This window comes from Impatiens glandulifera, chromosome 3 (genome assembly GCF_907164915.1).
Source record: "Impatiens glandulifera chromosome 3, dImpGla2.1, whole genome shotgun sequence".
Lineage (NCBI taxonomy): Eukaryota > Viridiplantae > Streptophyta > Magnoliopsida > Ericales > Balsaminaceae > Impatiens > Impatiens glandulifera.
The window spans coordinates 18,764,147-18,787,386 of NC_061864.1; the positions used below are offsets into that span (position 1 = coordinate 18,764,147).

Below are 23,240 nucleotides of genomic sequence, written 5' to 3' on the forward strand. Positions count from 1 at the left end.
ACTTTTAAAAATTTAGCGGGTGTAGTTAAATTTGAACCGTAAAAAAGCATGGAAGCCCTACATAGACCCCTTGCTGCTGGTGGTAATTCTTTATGATGGTAAAGAATTTTTCTACATTCTCCTCCATTGGAGACAGAGCTGGTCCCGAGTTTTTGTCTGCCCCAGTCCCGATAAAAAAAATCTATATATTTTTGTTGCCTTAAGTCTAGTTTAAAATTTTGATAAAAAAAATTACTTTTGATGAGATTTGAACACATAACCATATAAAAATTATATATTTTTATCCTTAACCACTAAACTACATCCTTTTATGTTTAAAATTATAATAAATTTAACTAAATACCTTAATATTTTTAATAAATGGGTTGTTCTAAGGAGTGGGCTACCTAGCCCGAGGGCTTGCCGAGCTTACCCCAAGGCCGGCCCTAATTGGAGATGGATGATCATCGTCTTCAACCCTTTTCAGATTCTCCATTTTCACATTATCCATAATGGTTCTTAATATAATATATAACTTGACATAATTGTGAAATGACGAAATTAACCTTGGTCAAAATTTTGGAATTTGTAAGGATGATCAAGTCAAACTAGTTGTAGTAAGGAAATGACGTTGTTTAAAACATGTTGTCTGTTGTGTTGTCACTTTGATGATGCGATAACAATTGACAACGTCCTTATTTTGAAAAAAATACTTTTTCAACGTAACCATTTTACCTAAGGCAGATGTTTTTTTTTTTTGGAATAACCTAACCAAAAAATAAGTTATTTACAAATAATCCATAACCCAACAAGCAATACACATGTAATTTGAATGCAGATTTTTTTTTTATCATAACATTCAATTAATTAAAAAATATTATTTTTTTATTATATATTAATAAACTTTTAAGTCTTTAACACAAAAAAAAAAAACACTTTCTTAAAAATAAAAAATAAAATAAAAAAAACCTTAAATTTATGCAAATGACCATAATAAGAGCAAGTTTGGATATAAATGGTATAAAGTTCAAACCCATATATAAAATTTAGAAGGTCAAGCACAACTCATACAAACAGAGAAGGATTCATGTAGGAAACCCACAAAAAAAAAAAAAAAGTTATTTTTTACGTAACATTATTCCTAATTTTTTTTTTTTAAATTTCATTATAATTAACGGTTTATTTATCTAATTATTAAAAAATAGTAAAACTTACATTTATTAACTCGTTTTATCTAAAATTTTCTCGATATTCTTTTAGTCTACTATATTTTTTTTTTCAAATACTCCCATCACCGTTTATGCAGACAACTGTCTTTCAAAGCTTAAATCCAAGTTTGAGTCTACGTTTTTATGCTTGAGTCATTTATTTATGACAAGACTAAATGACCCTTTTATTAAGCTAAGAAGAGTAATGCATGGAAACAATGGACAAGAAAGAGGAAACTATAATAATAGAGGTATATATACCACCAAGAGAATAAAATACAAGGTTTAGTGTTTCAAACTGCTGAAGATTGAAGACTAGATAATATGATTTGGTTCATGTTATAATCTAACCACAATAAATGATAATAAAAGTGAAAAGAAAAAGGAACACCAAGAATTACGTGAAAAACCCTTTACGGGTGAAAAATTACGGGCAGAAGATAATGTTTCATAAAACTGATAAGAGAAAAGACGGTTGTATTCTATATGTGTTGTCAAATCCTAAAATACAATGTATATATATGGTATATAAGTTAAAGGGGTCGAACCCATTAAGTCTACAGGTCCATACTATGCGGGCAAAGCCCGCTGACCCAACAAAAATTCAGGCCACAAACTCTAACAATCTCCACATTGACACGAATTTCAATCTTTGATAGCAAAACCACAAAATCAAACATATTCCATCAAAATCCCTAAGGGCATAACTCAGCAATGAAGACCAACCAAGTTCAAGCAATGCTTAAATTTGATAATACCCCACTAAGGTAGTCCAGTGGTAAGAATTTGACTTAAAAGACTAAAAGGTCACGAGTTCGATTATAGCTGGAAGCGTTTTGAGTTTAAGCGGTGAATCATGGTTGTGGGGTGTCATGCTAGTTCTCCTTTAATTTCAAAAAAAATGTTCAAACTTGGTAATAGAAAGTGACTCAGTCATCATATCAACAGGATTATTGTGTGTACTCACCTTGCTCACAACAACATCACCACGGACAACAACATCACGTACAAAATGATACCGTACATCAATGTGCTTAGTTCTATCATGAAACACCTGATCCTTCGACAAAAAAATAGCACTCTGACTATCACAAAAGATTGTAGAAATCTTCAAATTTTCACCAAGTTCGTCAAACAAGCCTTTTCCAAATTGCTATCCAAATTGCTTCTTTGCAAACCTTTTTAATCGCCATGTACTATGTCTCTGTAGACAAAACAGTTGTACCCTGCAGCATAGCCTTCCAGCTAATAACTCAACCACCAACAAAAAAAAATATAACCAGACAACGATCTTCTCTTATCAGGATCTCCAGCGTAATCTGAATCAACGTAACCGACAACTTTATCTCTACTCTTCCCAAACTGTAAGCAAACATCAGTCGAACCACATAAGTATCTGAAAATTCACTGAACTACTTTCCAATGTTCCTTACAAGGGTTTGCCATATATCTACTAGCAACACTAATCGCATATTTAGAACAACTATAAACTTTAAAAAACTCAAGAACCAAGTTACTAAACTTTAAGAAAATTCATTTCTCAATTAGTCCATAACTAATTAACATAAGCCTATACGTTTATTTGTAAAAATATATTAGCCAATTGAAGAGTCCATATATTAGCCAATAGGCCAATTAAAGTTAAATGTTTATCATAACATTATGTTTTAATTTTCTAATTAGGTATTAAATATTAATTAAATAATTAATATTTAATTATATTTGGATTAAATTCACCGTTAATTCACGTTTGAATTTATGTGAATTTTATTTGATTTTATTTATTTACAATCTTATTTTCATTTATTAATAGAATGGACTTAATTCCAACATAAAGTTCATTAGTCCCTAATTTAATGCATGAGTTTTGGGATTGTGATCATTTCCCTTTTTCAACTTCTGAGAATGGTCCAAAAAATACACGATCGTTCTCCTTGGACGGGGTCGCTCTCAAGCGTTGGGAGTTTGTTTACTGCATCTGAGAGTTGTTAACTCTTTTGCCCTTGGGTGGTTGCCTTGACCCCATAGGACTGGGTGCTGATCTGATGCGATTGAGTCCATCCAAGGTCTTGAGCCTTTTGGGGTCTAGATGCCCTTTTATGCTTGACCCTGTTTGTTATGCATTACATATTTTTTTTTTCTACAAAACAAAAACAATCCACCAAATTAATTAATAGATAAAATTATCATTATAAGTCAATTTAATATAATGAATTATTTATTTGTACCATTTTTATTTTATTTAAATTATTTCAGAATTTAATTATAAAATTTATGATGTAAAACGTGAGTATTTTTAAGAAGTTAGAGACATATGAATGAGAACAATTAATTTATAATAAAAACCATTTATTAAATGAATTAATACTATTTTTTTAATGTTCTGAGTGGAAATAAATAATAACATTTGTATCACATTATCAACTAAAATGTCAAATTAATTTTACTTTATTTTTTTAATATTTTAAATACTAAATATAAATAATACTTTTGATATATAACTTAAATAATTCATTACATAAAAACAAACATTAACAAGTATTTAGACAAATTTTAACTTAAGTATTAGTTATTACAATTTTCGAGATAATTTGTACTAGAGTTTTAAGTTAAATGGTTGATTTAATCTCCACCAAAATCCAAATATTAATTGATAGGAAAAAAAACCGGGGAATTTGATCAAATGACCCTCAAAGGAGGGTCATTCTCATATTTAACCTCAAAAATATCCATTTTTATTTTTAACCTTTTTTATAATTTTTTTTCCTTTTTACCCTTACTAACCTTTTTTTTTTCTTTTTCTTCTTCCTTTTCCTTTTCCTTTTCCCTTTCCTTTTCCCCCATTTCTCCTTCCCGTTTTCTCCCCTCTCTTCCCCCGGCGACATTGCTCCAGCCCCAGCCCTTCCCCCAGCCACAGCCGCCGTCCCCCTCTCTTCCCAGCGACCTTGCTCCAGCCCCAGCCGCCGTTGCTCCGTCGAGCCCAAAGGACCGGCTGTAAGAACCCTGCTTTCAATAGGAAACCTGCCTTAACAATCGAAATGAATAGGTAAATTTCTCAATACTACTGCTTCCAATATGTGTTATACAAGAATCTAAACCCTAGAACATTATTTTGCAAATATTGAATTCATTTGGAAGTAATGTATAGCCTAATTTCCCATCTGTATGTGTATCAAATTTAGATGCAAATACACCGTTATTTTGGTTAGAAGAATACTTATATGGACTTATTTGAAAACACTTTTGGATCTACTTTGTGGTTGAAATGATGTCAAAATGTACGCAATTGAGTGGGTCGTGGGTCGTGGGGCGTGGGGTGGTGCGTGGGGCGTGGGCTTGGGCTTGGGCTTGGGCGTGGGCGTGGGCGTGGGCGTGGGCGTGGGCGAGGGCGAGGGCGTGGGCTTGGGCGTGGGCGTGGGCGTGGGCGTGGGCGTGGGCGTGGGCATGGACGTGGACGTGGACGTGGACGTGGACGTGGGCTTGGGCTTGGGCTTGGGCTTGGGCTTGGGCGTGGGCTTGGGCGTGGAGCGTGGGCTTTGGCGTACCACGCAATATGTACAATTAATTTAATAAGTTTATTAATAAGCGGGGATAGCTTAGTTGGGACTTGGGAGAGAGTAAATTTCTTTGCCTTTTACTTTATAATTAATGAAACAGCCAAGCAGAACTTACAAAATTGGAATTGAAAATAGGAAAAATACTTAAAATTCTAATATGAGCTAAGAAGGTAATCTTAATCTAGGATGAACCTTGCTAAATCTATATTCTTGTTTTTGTGCTTGCATTAATCGACTATAACAACTTTTATTATACATATCTATGTAACAGCAGCACAGGTACAAAGTCTTCTGGTTTTTGGCAAAAAGAAAGAGACATTACAGTGTGCAATTGAGGGTCAGTTATGGAGATTTGTTGTTGTACTTGCAGCACAAAATGGAGCTTTATGAAGTAGAAATTTGAACAAATTACTAGTTGTTGTGTAATATATCTGTTGTACTATTTGCTGCACTTGAGAAAAGCCTCCAGTGTGTAATGGAAGGGTGAGATTATAAGTAAGTCAGGTTCTTATTTTCTCAGTTGTCTCTTTCTCTCAACAATTTGTAAATTGAATTCACTGATGGGATTGTGCAAATCATGTATACATACATTCTTATTCTTGAAAAGGAATCTCAATTCTTTCGTTTATATCTTATAAATCTTGTATTTTTTTGTATATATATAAAGATTGTTTACTTAGCAGTTATTGAGAGCACAAACCAACAAATACGTTGATTTTTTGCCCTAAGGAAAACAACAAGTGCGTAACATAAACAAAATTCATCATTAACCAAAACATAGACAGAAGAAATAAGTTTGAAACTTAGAAACTAATTATTCATCCTCTCAATATTGATGTTAAAAACTTCAAAACTAGAGACATTTCACCTTGTCCCTAAAGCTCTTTTGCCAATAAAGAACGCTAAAACCAAGAATCAAATTTATCAAATGGCTTGTTTAATAACTTTCTATTTGAATGACTTTGAGAAGATTATAATGTAATTTTTATAAGTCACACAAACACCATTCATTTCTATTTATACTAATTCAACATCTATGAAAAATCAATCAAAAAAATAAATGACTACACAATAAATAATGAAATTGAATTAATTATTTGTTGTATTAAGCATCTAAAGGTGCAATCCAGTGCCTTCCATTGACAAAACTCTTGGCCAGAAATGGATGAGCCAATTCATAGTCCAATTCTCTAGCCCAAGACACTCCACGGACCGCTTTCGCCCCAGACTCATAACACTTGTACACCCTGAAAAAGGCAATCTTATATAGAAAATTCAACAATTAATATAATATGCATCAAAAGTACATGACTTTTTAAGATTTGTATATTAAAGATGCATACTTGTTCTTGTTACTGATGTGGTCCCAATCATCTCAACCACCATGAGCCACAATATTATCGAAATAAGTATGAGCGTAAACAATTCTAGAGTATTGGCCCAAGAAAAATTGCACACACAACCCTTTTAAAAGAATAATTCACACATATCAAAATCATTTCAATGTTTATATATATCATCACTCTGTTTAAAATTTCCAATAGAAAAAAAAACTTTTACAGTGAAGGTAGATCAAACACTTGACCTTTAGATCTTCAGTTTAACACTTCTCCAACTAAGCTATCACCACTTATTAATAAACTTATTAAATTAATTGTACATATTGCGTGGTGCGCCCAAGCCCACGCCCCACCCCCAAGCCCCACGCCCAAGCCCCACGCCTCACGCTCAACCCTCACGCCCCAAGCCCCACGATTCAGGCTCAAGATCCACGCTCAACCCCCCACAATCCACGCTCAACTCCCCACGCCCCACGCCCAAGACCCACGATCCACGATCCACGATCCACGCCTAAACTAAGCATTTCACCCTAACTAAAGACATAATCCAAGTAAACTCACAATGCAGCTAAAATATATTTGTAACCTATTCAAAGAACTAAAACTATTCCCTGTTGAAAAGAAATATAGCACATAATTATAACATATATTGATTCACTTTACCCGTAAAGACATTCTAGTTAATCCTTGCAACTCTATTTTATTATTGAAGTTAATCATCCAACTGTCTCTACCGTATCCAAGGTTTCACACAAACACGATTCAAGCACAAAAAATAACTCACATTCCTGACTACTCTAAGATTCAATCTCCGAAAGCAATAATAATCAACACAAAGGAGAGAACGATCAGATATTCAAAGACATTGAAAGGTCTTTGAAAGAGATACTTGTTTGTGATTCCAGGGAGCAACGACGGCTGGGTCTGGGGCTGGAGCAAGGTCGTCGGGGAAGAGAGGGGGAAGGCGGCTGGGGCTGTGGGAAGAGAGCACGGTCGCCGGCGTCCGTCGCGGTGGAAAGGAAAACGGCAAGGAGAGGGGAGAAAGGGAAAGGAAAAAGAAAAAGAAAAGGAAACAAAAAAAGTTAGTGAAGGTAAAAAAGGAAAAAATTATTAAAAAAAAAGGTTAAAATAAAAATGGTTTTTTTTTAGGTAAAAAATGAGAATGACCCTTAGGATCATCGGAACAAATTTTTCAAAAAAACCAGCTCTATCTAAACCCGTGTATTAAACAAATAAAGAAAAGTTAAAATTAGATACCCTTTAAGAAAGAAGAAAGTTAAGATCTGCACTTTAAAGAAAATGAAAAAATCATTTCCAAATAATCCATTCGATGAGATCTGAATCCTTTTGTGGACATTTTTTATTTCTAAAATATATATCTATAAAATGAGTATATATATAAATGATGAATATTAGTCTATAATTTTTCATATATATATAAAATGATTATATTCTAAATAATTATAATATTTTCTTCATCATGCTAGGTAAACATGCGTTCTGGTATTACTTTTTGTTTTGTTATCTACTCTAAAATAACCCTAATGTGATTAGGGATGGCATCATCTCTTGAATTAAAATATTAAATCGCTATTTATTTTTATAATTTTTAAATATTAAAATATAAATAATATTTTACCTATTAAAAAAATAGGTTAATTTTATTAATTTATTTTTGTATAAGGAGATGTATAACTATTTGATCTCATCTTATAAGTTAGTTAATAATCGTTAATAGTTTTTATTGCAGTTTATAAAACACTTCAATGTAAGATGATGGTTATATATAGTCTTTTATTCCTTTAATAAACTTTGTCAATTCTTCTAAATATTTTTCTTCTATAAATCTTTAACTTAATCTGTCAATTGGTATAGTGCAAGGTCTTTTACATTGCAACGAAGAAGAAATGTGAAGTAATTCATGTCAACTGAAAATAATTTTGTTCAAGTTTTGATACTAAAGTTGAATTATCACTAGGAGCATTGATGTATGCTAATGGAGAACTTCCTTTGATCTAAAAGGATTGGGGTTAATAGAATAAGGAATTTTCGACAATGGCTAAAGGATTTTGAACCAACAGATGCAAACTAGAAAACTATTAATGAGGCAAGGCCGAAAGATTTAAAGATAAAAAATTATATTTTTCACGTTATTGATAGAATGGTATTAGAAACCATTTTGAATAAGGATATATCAAGGAATATTTAGGAATCCTTGAAACAGAAGTATAAAGGATCTGTTAGAGTGCAAAAAGCACAAAGACAAGCTCTTCGCAAATAGTTTAAAATGTTAAACATGAAAATAGAAGAATTTGTGAGTGATTATTTTGCTAGAACTCTTGTTATTACAAATAAAATAACTATTATTGAGTCACTGGTGAAAAGATGAAAAGTGCTGTAGTTATTGAGAAAATTTTGAAATATATGACATGTAGATTTGATTATGTTGTATGTTCAATTTAGGAATCAGATGATGTTGATACTCTATCAATTGATATGTTGCAAAACTATTTGTTGGTTAATGAGCAGAGGATGAATGAACATGTTATTGAACAAGAATATGCTCTAAAAGCTACATATGTTGATCAAGGAAGAGGTCGAGAAAATGGTGTTTATAAAGGAAGATGTAGAGGTCGAGGGAGATAAACATTTGATAAATCTACTATTGAGTGTTACAATTGTCATAAACTTTGACACTTTTTTTATGAGTGTCTAACCAAAGAATGTGAGATTAAAGCACAATTTATTGAAGCTAGTGAAGATGTTCAATTAATGACATAAAAAGAAAATATTGTGAGTGATAAATAAGAATCATGGTTTATTGATTCTGACTGTAGCAATCACATGTATGGGAAAAATGAAATGTTTTGTAGACTCAATGAAAACATTCTTACAACCATCAGATTTGGAGATGATAGAAATATGGAGGCTAAGAGAAAAGGAGATGTACTAGTCATTTGGAAGGGACTATGTAGACCATTCAAAATATTTTCTATGTTCCTAATCTGAAAATTAATCTGCTTAGTACAGGCCAATTACTAAAAAAAAAGTATGACAGTTCTTTTTCAAAATGGAAAGTGCAAAATATATCATCCAAAGAAAGAAATAATTATGACAACTCAAATGGCAAAAAATTAGGACTTTCATTCTAAATTCTCAAAAGATGGAGAAAGAAGAGACATGTTTGAAACTTGATTTGGCATCAAATTTATGGTCATTTGAATATTAGTGGATTAAAAAATCATCAACAACTTGACATGGTGAATGGACTTCCAAAGTTTGAAGCTCTTTCAAGTTTGTGTGAAGATTGTTTGATAGTCAAATAGAAAAATGATACATTCCCTAAGTAAGAAGGTGGAGAGCAGAACAAGTACTTCAATTAGTGCATAGTGATATGTGTGGTCTTATCACTCTTACATCAAATGAAAACAAAAGGTATTTGATTACTTTCATTGATGATTTTAGTAGAAAAATCTAGGTATAATTTTTGATAGAAAAATAGAGGCTTTCAATGCTTTTAAAATTTTCATACATCGAGAAAATGAAACTGAAATGAAACTCAAGTGTTCTAGGACTGGTCGTGGAGAAAAATTCACTTCTACTGAGTTTGTAATTTTTTGTCAAAATCATGGAATAAAGAAGCAATTCACTTCAGTCTATACTTCACAACAAAATGAAGTTACTAAAAGGAAGAATCAAACGATTATAAACATGGTACGGAGTACACTTTCAAGTAGAAAAGTGTTATATATCTTGTCTTGAAGTAACATAAATATATATATAAATGATGTTAAAAAAAATAATTAAACTAGCATTTAGCCCGTGCATTTGCACGAGTAATTATAAAAAATCAAGAAAAAAAATTACCTTAAAAATGTGACTTTATAATTTAATTCAATATTTTTTATCTAATTATTAAAAAATATGACACAAAATAATAAATTTGATAATCAGACATTCATTTAACTTTTTTCTCATTAGTTCACTAATTTTACCCTCATTTCTCGGTCAACCAAAATTATCATTTCTTATTTAATAGACATCTCATATTACTAATCTCTTAACCTCATTTTTGCACACTCTCATTTCATACATAATAGACATCTCATATTACTAATCTCGTAACCTCATTTTTACTCTCAACTATCTCAACAGTACTAATTCTTTATTACCGGTCTCTAATCCCTCGACAAATCAACCATCAATTTCTCTCACAACCTGGCAATTCAGACACTTTATATTAAGCATCTATATATATATATATTATATATATTATTTAGTTAAAAAATTAAACTTTTATTGTTAAAATATCTCGTGTTCATCAAATTTGGTGTTGAATTTAAAATATAAAGTGTTATTAGCCTAGTTATTTAAAGGGTTGTATTTGTTTGTTAGGTTGTAAATTCGAAACATACATGTAACATTTTTAATTTTATTTTTTACCGTTTAAAATTAATGGGCGGGTCAACCCACAATCCGATATATTCAAATTAACCACAACTCTCGACTCGACAATCCGGACACTTTAAAAATTAAGCATCATTATATATATATATATATATATATATATATATATATATATAGATATAATGGTACAAAGAATGAAATCATTGGAATACTATGTTGATTCGAGGCATTTGTTTAGCACATTTTTTCTTAAAACAGTTTCAATGTCTCCTTTTATACTGGAGTTTATCATAGATGACTGTCTCTCAGGTACAACGAATTTAGTAGTCATAACTTAAATCTAAGTTAAGAAAATAAAATAAAATTACTTATATCTATTATTAAAAGATAAATGATTAGGAGAAGGAATGACGTGGACTAATCTAATTGGTTTAAAAATAAAAAAAATAAAAAAAAATAAAAAAATCTCCTATCACTCCTCCATTCTCTCCTCTTATTAAAATTAAGGTTATTAATTTTTATATTATAAGAGTTTATTTAACTATTTTAAATTAATAATATATTTTAAATTTTACTTAAAAGCAGCAAAATACTTTTAATAAGACACCATAAATAGTTATATTAATCTCTTTCATAAAAGAAAGCTAAGATTGTAGGGACTTTATAAAAAAAGAAACACAATTTATGACTTACACGTTATAAGAAAAAATCATTTTTAAATGAGACAATAAACGAGATCTGAATCATTTTGTGGCCATATAACAAAAAAATAAAACAAAAAAGGTTCACGTGAATGATTTATAGTACTAGCTAGTGTCTTGTATCTTTATAAAAGACCAAGTTTTCAATGAAAGTAAATCATATGTAACAAATTGGACTATTAATTACTAAGCTATAGGAATAATGTCCTTTCATTCTCTACTAGCTTTCTCTTCTTTAGCCATAATCTCTTCTTTATTCTTTCCCATTCTTGTTCATTCAGATTGTGGAAGAAATCCAGTTATCTTCAACTTTGGCGATTCCAATTCCGATACCGGTGGCTTTGCTGCTGCTCATGGCCTATCCTTTGGGTTCCCTCTAGGCCGTAATTTCTTCAATGGTTTCACCTATAGATTATGCGATGGACGTCTTCTTATTGATTTCCTTTGTAAGTTTTTCCTATCATCATTTTAATGTATAATATGAAATCTTATACGTACCTAAGGAGAGAGTAGTAGTAATATATATGTTTTTAAATTTTATGTTTTCTTGTAATTAATTGCTAGATCGGTAAGGTAATCAAATTCTAATTAAGGGTATGTAAAGATATCTTCACATATTTGAAAATACCTTTGGATCTGGATTTGAACAAAACAAAAATTATAGATGCCCTTATTCTTTTAGGTGAAAGCCTAAAGACACCTTATTTGGCACCATATCTAGAAACAGTAAGGGACAATAATGTAACAAATGGTGCCAATTTTGCAATAAGTGGTTCAGCCACTCTTCCAAGTTATAACCTTTTCAACTTGGCTGTTCAAGCTTCTCAATTTATTCGGTTCCAAAATCGCTCCATTGTTTCCAACACTCGAGGTGATTTTATTTGATTTAGCTGAAATCTAATTTTATTTTTCACTATTGTACGTATTATAAAACTGATATTTTTACATTTTTTTAGGCATTCCATATTCGCTATCAGTCGATGACTTCAATAATGCACTTTATACATTCGACATTGGACAGAATGATTTGGCTGGCTCGTTCAGTTATCTTTCGTATGCACAAGTTATTCAAAAGATCCCGTCTTTCATAACTGAGATAAAAAATACTTTATGGGTTAGTTACCCAATTATTTCAATTGTAGTAATTGAATTTTGTTATAATTAATAATCTTGAATTGCAGCTTATATATTCACATGGTGGAAGGAATTTCTGGATTCACAATACTGGCCCATTGGGCTGTTTACCCGACCAGCTTGTATCGAACCTGTCGAATTCTAGCGATTATGATAAGTTTGGTTGCTTATCGTCGCGTAATGAAGCAGCGAATATTTTCAATAATCAATTAAGTGCGCTATGTGGACAGCTTAGATCGCAAATGAGAGACGCCAGAATCGTGTATGTTGATATGTACGCTATTAAGTATGACCTTATTGCAAATTCCTCTACATACGGTGAGTTTTATTTTAAGAAATCGAGCAAATATTTTCAGCTAAAAGTTGATTTTTTTTCTTACTCAATGAATTTGTAACGATGATTATAGGTATCGAGAAACCACTTATGGCATGTTGCGGAAATGGTGGCCCTCCTTATAACTTTAATCCAAACGTGCGATGTGGCTCTTCTTCGGGTTATGATGTTTGTGAAATGGGGTCGAAGTTTGTGAGCTGGGATGGAACACACTACACCGAATTCGCGAATTCTATAGTTGCAATGAAAGTATTGTCGGGAAATTACTCTACACCTAATTTAAAGTTTGATTTCTTTTATAACTAGGAAAATGAATGTTTAATGTTGGATTTCTTTATGTAAATCCAATAGTACTCTATATATTATATATGATAAAATAATAAAATACTTAAAATTACTAAGATCTCATTTTGGTCTATTATATTTTAAATAGATATACATTGTTAAATGGATTTAATTTGAACGAAAAAAATAATTTAATTGTTTCTAGACAAGCTTAAAGTTCTAATAATGGGAGTTTATCGGTCTAATATATACAATATACAGAAAAGTTAACCTAAAAGTGAAATGACGAAATTAACCTCGTTGTAGCATAATAGTCAAAATTTTGGAATTTGTAAGGATGATGGTCAAATTATTTTTAAGGAGATGTCGTTATTCAATAATTACTCTATAACAGGAGATCGAGATCTACTATTCTAAAATTTATGTTCCACTTTGTACCACCTTCACAAAATATATGGGTTTTTTCTTCTATCTTTATTACTTTTGACTTATTCTTTAATATAATTAATTTTTATGAATGTGGTAATAAAACATATCATTTGGAGCAGCAAGTTTGAGGCCCCACCTAATTTAAAGTTAGATATGTTGAGGTGTTCCTTGCCATTGCGGGCGGGTTTTAAATTCCGGGTAAACGGGTTAGGGTTTTCTTTTAGAAAACGGGTTAGAGTATAAATACTTTTTTTGGGTATTTTTCTCATAACAGAGCAAGGTTGAGAGAGAGAGTGAATTACAGATCTAGGGTTTTCTGGTTTTCTTCTTCTTCTTGTTCTTTGGCTGATCCAGAGAGAAAGATTGGGGGAGCTTTTGATTGTGGAGTAGTCCAATCAATCCTAGTGTAATCACTTCTTTCATTTGAGAGCAGGGCATGTAAGTTTCTACTATTGACATTTGTTTGATTTAGTGAAACTTATCCCTCCCGTGGACATAGGTCGATTTTGACCGAACCACGTATATTGTGTTGTCGTTTATTGTTTTGTGTTATTTCAGTCTTCGTAATCTGTTTGTCGTCATAGACGATTTGGAAACTGATTTGTTACAGGTTTGATTTCGAAGAAGATCCATAGTTTTGATGTTGCAAAACCCAACAGTGGTATCAGAGCAGTATTGATTGGTTATCTGTTTTAACATTAGAGCAGGGCATAGTGCTCTACTGGTTACTTGGCGAAATTCAAAGAGGAGATCAACTGGTTTCTTTGCTGGGGTTTTGTCAGTTGTTAAGGCAGTAATAATAGGGAAATCTAGACCTGATATGGTGAGTCTGAATGGTACAAACTACAGGCAATGGAAACTGATGATTAGTGATTTGTTAGTTTCAGATGATTTGAATGAAGCAATTGAAAATGAGGGTGTTAGACCTGAGACTACAAAAGAGGCTGATTGGAAAAAGATAGATAGAAAGGCCTGCAACTTTATTCGTTCCTGGGTTGGTGTAAATGTTGTGCACCATGTTGAGAATGAGACTACGGCGTATGGTGTGTGGTGTGTGGAGAAAACTTGAAGCTCTCTATGCTGGGAGGTCAGCAGGGAATAAAGCAGCATTGGTACGAAGGCTGGTGAATCTGAAGTATATTGATAATAAATCAATTGCTGAGCACTTGAATGAATTTCAAAATATTTTGAATCAGCTGAGTAGTATGAAGATAAACTTTGATGATGAGGTGCAAGCACTTTTAGTCCTTGGATCTTTTCCTGCAAGTTGGGAGACACTTATTATCACTCTCAGTAACTCAGCACCAAATGGTAAAGTCAACATGGCATTTGTCACCAGTTCCTTACTTGATGAGGAGAATCGAAAGGGGGATAAACCCTCTAAGTCTGATATGTTGGTGGTTGATAGAGGAAGATCAAAGGATAATAGAAGTGGTTCGAGCAGAGGAAAGTCTAGAAGCAAGTCTAGAGCTCCAAAGAAGGATGGTGCTTGCCATTACTGTGGCAAAATGGGTCATTGGAAAAACGAGTGCTGGAAATTTAAAAATGATAAAGCGAAGGGTATAGTGAAGCCTAGAGAAAAGAAAGAACAGAGTGCAGATACATCTACTTATGCTTCAAATGGTGAACTGACATATGCTTCTAATTGTCAAGACTCCTGTCTTAGCACATCTTCAAATAAAACAGCATGAATTGTTGACACAGGTGCCTCATTACATATTACTCCACACAAAGGTTACTTTCAGTCCTACAAAGCTGGTGATTATGGTGAGGTTCGCATGGGTAACAGTGGTGTGTCCAAGATAGTTGGTTTGGGTGATGTTAGAATCGAGACAAACATGGGTTGTTTCCTGACATTGAGAGATGTAAGACATGTTTCTGATTTGAGAATGAATTTGATTTCAGCAGGTAAGCTCGATGATGGAGGCTACCATAATGTTTTCAGTGGTGGAGCATGGAAACTAAGCAAGGGTTCATTGGTTGTTGCACGAGGTAATAAATGTTGTTCTTTATATAAGATAAATTTGAAAATTGTCTATGATGCAGCATATTCTGTTTTGATGGAGTCATCCTCTGAGTTGTGGCACAAGAGACTAGGTCACATTAGTGAAAAGGGGCTGAATGTTTTGATCAAGAGGAATGAGTTACTGAATCTCAAGGATGCTCATCTTGAAAATTGTGGGCATTGCTTGAAGGGTAAGCAGAACAGAGTCTCCTTCAGTAAGTCAAAAGTTGAACTGAAAAAGAATGTCCTTGAACTGGTCCATACAGATGTTTGTGGTCCTATGAAGATTAAATCCATAGGCGGTGCTTCCTATTTTGTAACCTTCATAGACGATGCATCTAGGAAGGTTTGGGCTTATGCTATAAAGTCCAAGGATGAGGTTGCAGCAAGGTTTGAGGTCTTTCACAAGCTGGTTGAAAGATAGACAGGAAGAAAACTAATGAGAGTGCGGTCAGATAATGGGAGAGAGTACATAGGCTCATTTGATGATTATTGCAAAGAGCAGAGTATTCGACATGAACAGACTGTGCCCAAGACTCCACAACAAAATGGTGTGGCAGAGAGGATGAACAGAACAATGATGGAACGGATGAGGAGTATGCTCTCTCATGCCAAGTTGGCTAAGCATTTCTGGGCTGAAGCCATGAGCACTGCAGTATATGTGATCAACCGTTCTCCCTCCAAGCCATTGAATAATAAGTGTGCAGAAAGCGTCTGGTCAGGTAAAGATGTTAATTATGACTATTTACGTGTTTTTGGTTGCAGAGCTTTTGTGCATGTTCCAAAAGATGAGAGGTCTAAGCTAGATGCAAAAACCAGACAATGCATATTTTTGGGGTATGGTGATGACAAGTAGGGATACTGGTGTTATGACCCAGTTGATAAAAAGGTTTTGAGAAGCCGAGATGTGGTATTTCTTGAAGATCAGACTATTCTTGAAGATCGGACTATTGAGAATTTTGAAGATAGTGAAAAACTTGATGCATACATACGTGACCTTTCTGGTCTTGAGTTGTCTAATGATGTTGAGGAGACAAGGCCACATGTAGCTTCAAACTCAGATAGTGATGATGATGTTCCTCAGGGTTAAGATGTAGGCCATGGAAATGATACTAATACTGAAACTGATCTTGGTGATAATGTTGAGGTTGATTTTGAAGTTCAACAAGAAGATGGAAATCAACAGAATCAACAAACAGAGGTACTTAGGAGGTCTACTAGGGAGAAAAGATCTAGTTCTAAGTACCCTGCTACAGAGTATGTCCTTCTAACTGATTGTGGGGAGCCTATATGCTATAAGGAGGCTCTTGAGGATGCTCATAAGAAAGAATGGCTAGCTGCCATGGATGAAGAGATGAAGTCATTGCTGAAAAATGGCACATATGATCTAGTTGAAAGACCAGAGAACAGAAAAGTATTACAAAATAAATGGGTGTACAAGATCAAGTAAGAAGGTGATGATAGCAAGATAAGATACAAGGCTAGGCTGGTTGTCAAAGGTTTTGGCCAGAGGCATGGAATCGATTATGATGAGATTTTCTCACTGGTAGTGAAGATGACTTCTATTCGGGTGGTGTTAAGTCTAGCTGCTTGTATGGATCTTGAGGTTGAACAGCTTGATGTCAAGACTGCATTTCTCCATGGTGATTTGGATGAAGATGTTTATATGGAGCAACCTGAAGGTTACAATAAGAAAGGTGAGGAAAGAAATGTGTGCAAACTTGTCAAAAGTCTGTACGGTTTGAAGCAAGCACCAAGGCAGTGGTATCTTAAGTTTGAGTCGTTCATGACCATCCATGGGTACATGGAGACGTCTACAGATCACTGTGTCTTTGTGCAAAAGTTTGCTTCTAATGATTTTATTATACTTCTCCTATATGTTGATGACATGCTAATTGTTGGGAGAGACAAGCTCAAGATTGCCAAGTTGAAAAAGGATTTGACTAAGTCTTTTGAGATGAAAGACTTGGGTCAAGCAAGACAAATTCTTGGAATGCAGGTCATTCGTGATCGGGTGAAGAAAAGGCTATGGTTGTCTCGAGAGAGATATATTGAGAAGATTTTAAAACGATTCTGTATGGACAAGGCAAAGTCAGTTGCTTGTCCATTGGCTACACACTTAAAAATAAACAAGACAATGTCTCCCAAGGATGAAGAGGAAAGACAAGAAATGTACAGTGTTCCATATGCTTCAGCAATAGGCAGTCTGATGTATGCAATGGTCTGTACAAGACCGGATATAGCTCATGCGATTGGAGTACTTAGTCGTTTTCTTTCAAATCCTGGTAAGACACACTGGGAAGCGGTTAAGTGGCTAATGAGATATCTTCGAGGGACCTCCAAATACGTTTTGTGTTATGGTACTGGAAAGTCACATGTTGAAGGGTTTTCTGATTCAGATATGAGTGGTGATATAGACACAATGAGATCAACTTCAGGGTATTTGTTTACTTTTGGAGAGGAGTTGTATCATGGAAGTCTCGTCTACAAAAATGTGTTGATTTGTCTACTACAGAAGCTGAATATATATATTGTCATTACTAAATGTTGTAAGGAAATGAGATGGATGAAAGAATTGTTGAAAGAAATAGGCATTACACAAGACAGGTTTGTGGTGTTTAGTGACTCACAAAGTGCTATACATGTGAGTAAGAATCCAAATTTCCATTTACGTTCAAAACACATTCAAAGAAGGTACCATTGGATCCGTGAAGTGCTCGAGAAGAAGGAGTTATACTTGGAGAAATTGCATACAGATGAGAACGGGTCAGATATGATGACAAAGGGCTTGCCAAGAGGTAAGCATGAGATATGTTGTGCCAAAGCCGGAATGGTTCTGGCAGGAGCGTCACGATGATGAATGTTTATAGCAACATTCTCCCATGGCTCGGAAGGGGGAGAATTGTTGAGGTGTTCCTTGCCATTGCGGGCGGGTTTTAAATTCCGGGTAAACGGGTCAGGGTTTTCTTTTAGAAAACGAGTTAGAGTATAAATACTTTTTTTGGGTATTTTTCTCATAACAGAGCAAGGTTGAGAGAGAGAGTGTGAATTACAGATCTAGGGTTTTCTGGTTTTCTTCTTCTTGTTGTTCTTTGGCTGATCTAAAGAGAAAGATTGGGGGAGCCTTTGATTGTGGAGTAATCCAATCATTCATAGTGTAATCACTTCTTTCATTTGAGAGCAGGGCATGTAAGTTTCTACTATTGACATTTGTTTGATTTAGTGAAATTTATCCCTCCCGTGGACGTAGGTCGATTTTGACCGAACCACGTATATTGTGTTGTCGTTTATTGCTTTGTGATATTTCAGTCTTCGTAATCTGTTTGTCGTCATAGATGATTTGAAAACTGATTTGTTACAGGTTTGATTTCGAAAAAGATCGATAGTTTTACTGTTGCAAAACCCAACAAGATAAAATAATAAAATACTTAAAATTACTAATATGTCCTTGTGTTCTATTATATTTAAAATTAATAGATATACATCATTAAATGGATTTAATTAATTTGAACCGAAAAACAATTTATTTGTTTGTAGAGAGGCTTAGCTCAAGATCCAACCCATCTGTATCATCTCTCTTGTTCAAATTCAACTGGCCGGAGCTGCAACATTGGACATCTCCGGCGAAATCATCGATTACAAACGAAGGAATCCATGGCGTATCAGATTTCCCATTGTAATTGGACATTAATGAAGACATCTTAATCCTCTTGTTTGTTGTCAGCTGATTCTTTCCGGCCGGTTTTTCCTGCCGCCGTTCACTGATTATCTCGTTCCATCGCCGGCCAAGATTCTCGTGGTAATTCTTTATGATGGCGAAGAATTTTTCTACCTCTTCATCCTCCTCCTCCTCCGGTACTCTCTCTCTACCTGACGCCATTGGAGATGGATGATCATCGTCTTCAACCTTTTTCAGATCCTCCATTTTCACATTATTTTTAATTGTTCCTTAATATATATAGAGAGAGAACTTGACCTACATGTGAAATGACGAAATTAACCTGGGTCAAAATTTTGGAATTTGTAAGGATGATCGAGTCAAACTAGTTTTAAGGAAATGACGTTGTTCAAAACATGCTGGCTGTTGTCACTTTGATGATGCAATTACAATGTTCTTATTTTGAAAATACTTTTTCAATGTAATTATTTTTATAATATTTCAAATAATCATCCATATATTATAATATTTTATTATTATTATTATATGAAAGAATAATCATTTTATTAAAATATATATATATATATATAATTAAATTTATTAATTAAAATATTTTAAAATATATATTCAATTATATATTAATACCAAAATAAATAATAAAACTAACATTTTTAATAAAAAAAAACCTTGATTTATTCTAATAACCTCAATCTGATCAAGTTAAATTTCAAACTCAAATGTTAGTTGGTTTAATCAGTTTCATTCATTTGTAAAAAATTATTACTAAGTTTGAAAACAAATCACAAAATAAAGAAACTTAATTATACATTTTAATTCAATAATAAGGCTTGATTATTAAAAAAAAAAATTGTTTAGGTATATACTATAAGTTTAACTAAATTAGGTTAAAAACAAATTAAATTAACTATGATGGTTAGGTTTGGCGGTTTGACCAAGCCATTGAGTTTGATTTGACGATTTCATGGTTATTCAGTTTGATAGGTTTTGTCATTTTTAATTTCCCCTAATTATAATTTGTGTATAGATAGAATACTCACAAAATGGCATTCAAGTCAATATTTTCATGCTTAAATCCAGCCATTTGTTTATGTCAACTAATAAAGGGAAATAATTTTCACATAAAAAATCCTTTGATCCACTCCATCTAGAGAATAAATATATATATAAATATAAATATATATATAAATATAAATATATAACATGGTTTGATCCTTAAATAACTATACGTGCTAACAAATTATTTAACCAAACTATGATAATTTTGTTAAAGTAATACACTTATTATGTCTATTTAATAAAACAAAAAATATAACTATTAAATTAAAAATAAGAATAATTTTTTTATTCGCAGAGCAACCCAATTCTGAAGATTGCTACTAGAGGTGGAGTATAGATTCCTTCTGGACATTGTAGTTCGCGAGGAATTCCTTCCTTATTCTTAAATCTTCGGCTTCACAAATCAATGTTGGGATAGGCTTAAATTTATTGTAAAAAATTATATATATATATTTATTTATAAAACAGATAAGACGTTATACTATAATGTTAAATAAGTTAGTTTTTACGAGATTTTAAATAAAAAATAATCTATAATAAAATCTATTTTATATTCTTAACTAAATTTAGAGAATCAAACCGTCCACAAGAAAATCATCATTTATTCTATTGCAAAATTTTGTTTACAACTTCTTAATTGCTGAAAATTTCGCTTAGTAGTAATGGTAAAAATATATAAGGTTAAATAAAATGAATTAACATAACATAAATTTTTGATCGTCCATTCTCGATTAATTGTTTTTGTTGACATAACTCCATAAGTGTAAGAACATTCAAAATTTGATTAACATTAATGTACCAATTCATGCTTCAAAACAATAATGTCTTCGTCTATGAATTTTTAAGATAAACTTCATTGCAAATTACAAATATCTCATTGTTAAATTAATTGAATAATTTTTTATAGCCTAGAGATATACTTAGTGATTCTAAATGATACATTGCTCAATCAAACCTATATAAATTCAGCTAGTTGAAAATTACTATAAAAAAAATTTAATTTTTTTTTTAAGAAGGATTGGATTCAATTTCTGTAAAATTAGAAAAGTAATTGTATGAAATTTAGATAAAAAATAATTACAGAAATAAAAAATTTTAAAAGAAATACTTAAATAAAAAATGAAAATGAAGTAATTATGTACTAATGAAAGAATTAGATATATACCATACATACAATATACAATATAATATACAATATAATAGGTGTACAAGAAAGAGGATGGAAGTACTTTTGGGGATTTCAGTTTTTATTTGATATATGTCCATACATAAATAAAATTTTGGGTTTGTACCTTAGCTCCGGTTTGTATTCGTCCCTGATTCCAACTCACAAAGTTATCTCGATAACTATCTCGATAACGGCGAGAGTCGTGTTTAAGAAACCAAATGTCCCGATTTGTATTTAAAAGTTAATATTAATTATAGAGACCTCTTAATTATATGTGGTGCAAACTTCCTAAATTTTCTTAAAAAAGAAATACAACTTCTAACCCAATAAAAGTACTAGCTCAACAGTGTACTATTAAAGGTTGGTTGAAATCAAATATTACATATTTTTTACCTAATTCAAATATAATGTAATTTATAAACAATCACTAACAATCATATTATTAATTTATTGACAAATATATAACATACAATAAAAAGCTATTAAATACAATTACAAAATTAGCCTTTAAAATTCTTTCTATTTAGTGCAAACCCGTTGTTGTCAAAGTCTGGGTAAAAATTGTCTTATTATATTAAATTGTATTATTTTTTTTAAAATTAACATAAGTGCTTTTGTATTAAAGGGGATATTGTTGTGAGTGACATGTTAATTTTATTTAATTTAAAAATTAAAAAATTTAAAAAAAATAACATAAATAATAAATTAAACATGGTAGAATAAAATAATCAATTAATATATCATTTGTCAACTACTTCTTAATATTTTCACAAATAATATATAAGCTATAAAAAGTATACTTATGACAAAAATAATTGTACAAATTAGATATATGAATGGAAACAATTAATTTACAATAAACTAAAATGTATACGGTGTATTTGCACGAATAATAATATAAAAAATTGTGAAAAAATATTACGGTAAAAATATGATAGTATTTTTAATTTTATTTTTAATTGTTTTAAATCCGACCTAAGTATCCATTTACTCTTACATTACAGAACGATCTTTAAAACAATTGATACAGTTTGATTCATCAACTCAATTAGTTTGACATCTAGAGTCCACTTCTTTCTCATACTACGAGTGAAAGAGAAATGTAAAGACTACCATTAAAGTAGCTCATGCGAGATTTACTATATCCAAATGAATTATGTCTCATATCTCTATAAATATGACGGAATTATTTCATTATTGCTCACTAATAATAGTGAAATCTATAGCGCAGAGTCAAAAGAGAATTATGACTAATTAAAAACTATTGATGAACCACCGCGTTTCATCAAATTTAGTGTTTAATTTAAAATATAAAATCTTATTAACTTAGTTGGTTAAAAGGTTTTACTTGTTTTTGTTAGGTTGTTATACCTATAATTTTTTTATTTTATTTTTAACCGTTTTAAGTTTATGGGCGGGTCAACCCACAATCCGACCCAAGTATCCATTTAGTCTCACATATATATCCAAATTAACCACAGCTCTCGACCCGACAATCCGGACACTTTAAAAATTAAGCATCATTCTATATATATATTATATATATACATAGATTAGTTAATTAAAAAGTTGAACTTATATTGTTAAAATGTCCCGCGTAATCAAATTTGGTGTTGAATTTAAAATATAAAGTCTTGTTAGCCAAGTTGGTTAAAGAGTTATACTTGTTTTGTTAGGTTGTAAGTTCGAACCATACTTATAGCATTTTTAATTTTATTTTTAACTGTTTTAAATTTATGGCGGATCAATTATACAATCCCACTCAAGTATCAATTGCTCTCACATATATATCCAAATTAACCACAGCTCTTGACCCGTCAATCCGTACACTTTAAAAATTAAGCATCATTAATATATATTTATTGCAATTTTAAGTCCACTTGCTTTTAATCTTAGCTTGATGGATTAGTCTATATAATAACATTTTTATCACATTATCAACTAAAATGTCAAATTAA

The 23,240-nt window shown here is 32.1% G+C and overlaps 1 protein-coding gene across 1 annotated transcript; it reads left to right on the forward strand.

Annotated features, from left to right (window-relative positions):
• The first annotated feature begins 11,371 nt into the window (after positions 1 to 11,371).
• Positions 11,372 to 13,096, forward strand: LOC124931832 (GDSL esterase/lipase At1g09390-like). Its single transcript, XM_047472405.1, has 5 exons — positions 11,372 to 11,638; positions 11,875 to 12,063; positions 12,149 to 12,306; positions 12,374 to 12,644; positions 12,734 to 13,096. Exons 1-5 carry the CDS (start codon positions 11,395 to 11,397, stop codon positions 12,964 to 12,966), a joined length of 1,095 nt encoding a protein of 364 aa, XP_047328361.1. The 5' UTR covers positions 11,372 to 11,394; the 3' UTR covers positions 12,967 to 13,096.
• The last annotated feature ends 10,144 nt before the right edge of the window (positions 13,097 to 23,240 follow it).

Bases quoted from the DNA above. Each gene is read 5' to 3' on its own strand.
- LOC124931832 (XM_047472405.1), top strand. From the start codon at position 11,395: ATGTCCTTTCATTCTCTACTAGCTTTCTCTTCTTTAGCCATAATCTCT. The intron at 11,639-11,874 runs GTAAGTTTTTCC...TTATTCTTTTAG, and splicing joins TCTTCTTATTGATTTCCTTT to GTGAAAGCCTAAAGACACCT. The intron at 12,064-12,148 runs GTGATTTTATTT...ACATTTTTTTAG, and splicing joins CATTGTTTCCAACACTCGAG to GCATTCCATATTCGCTATCA.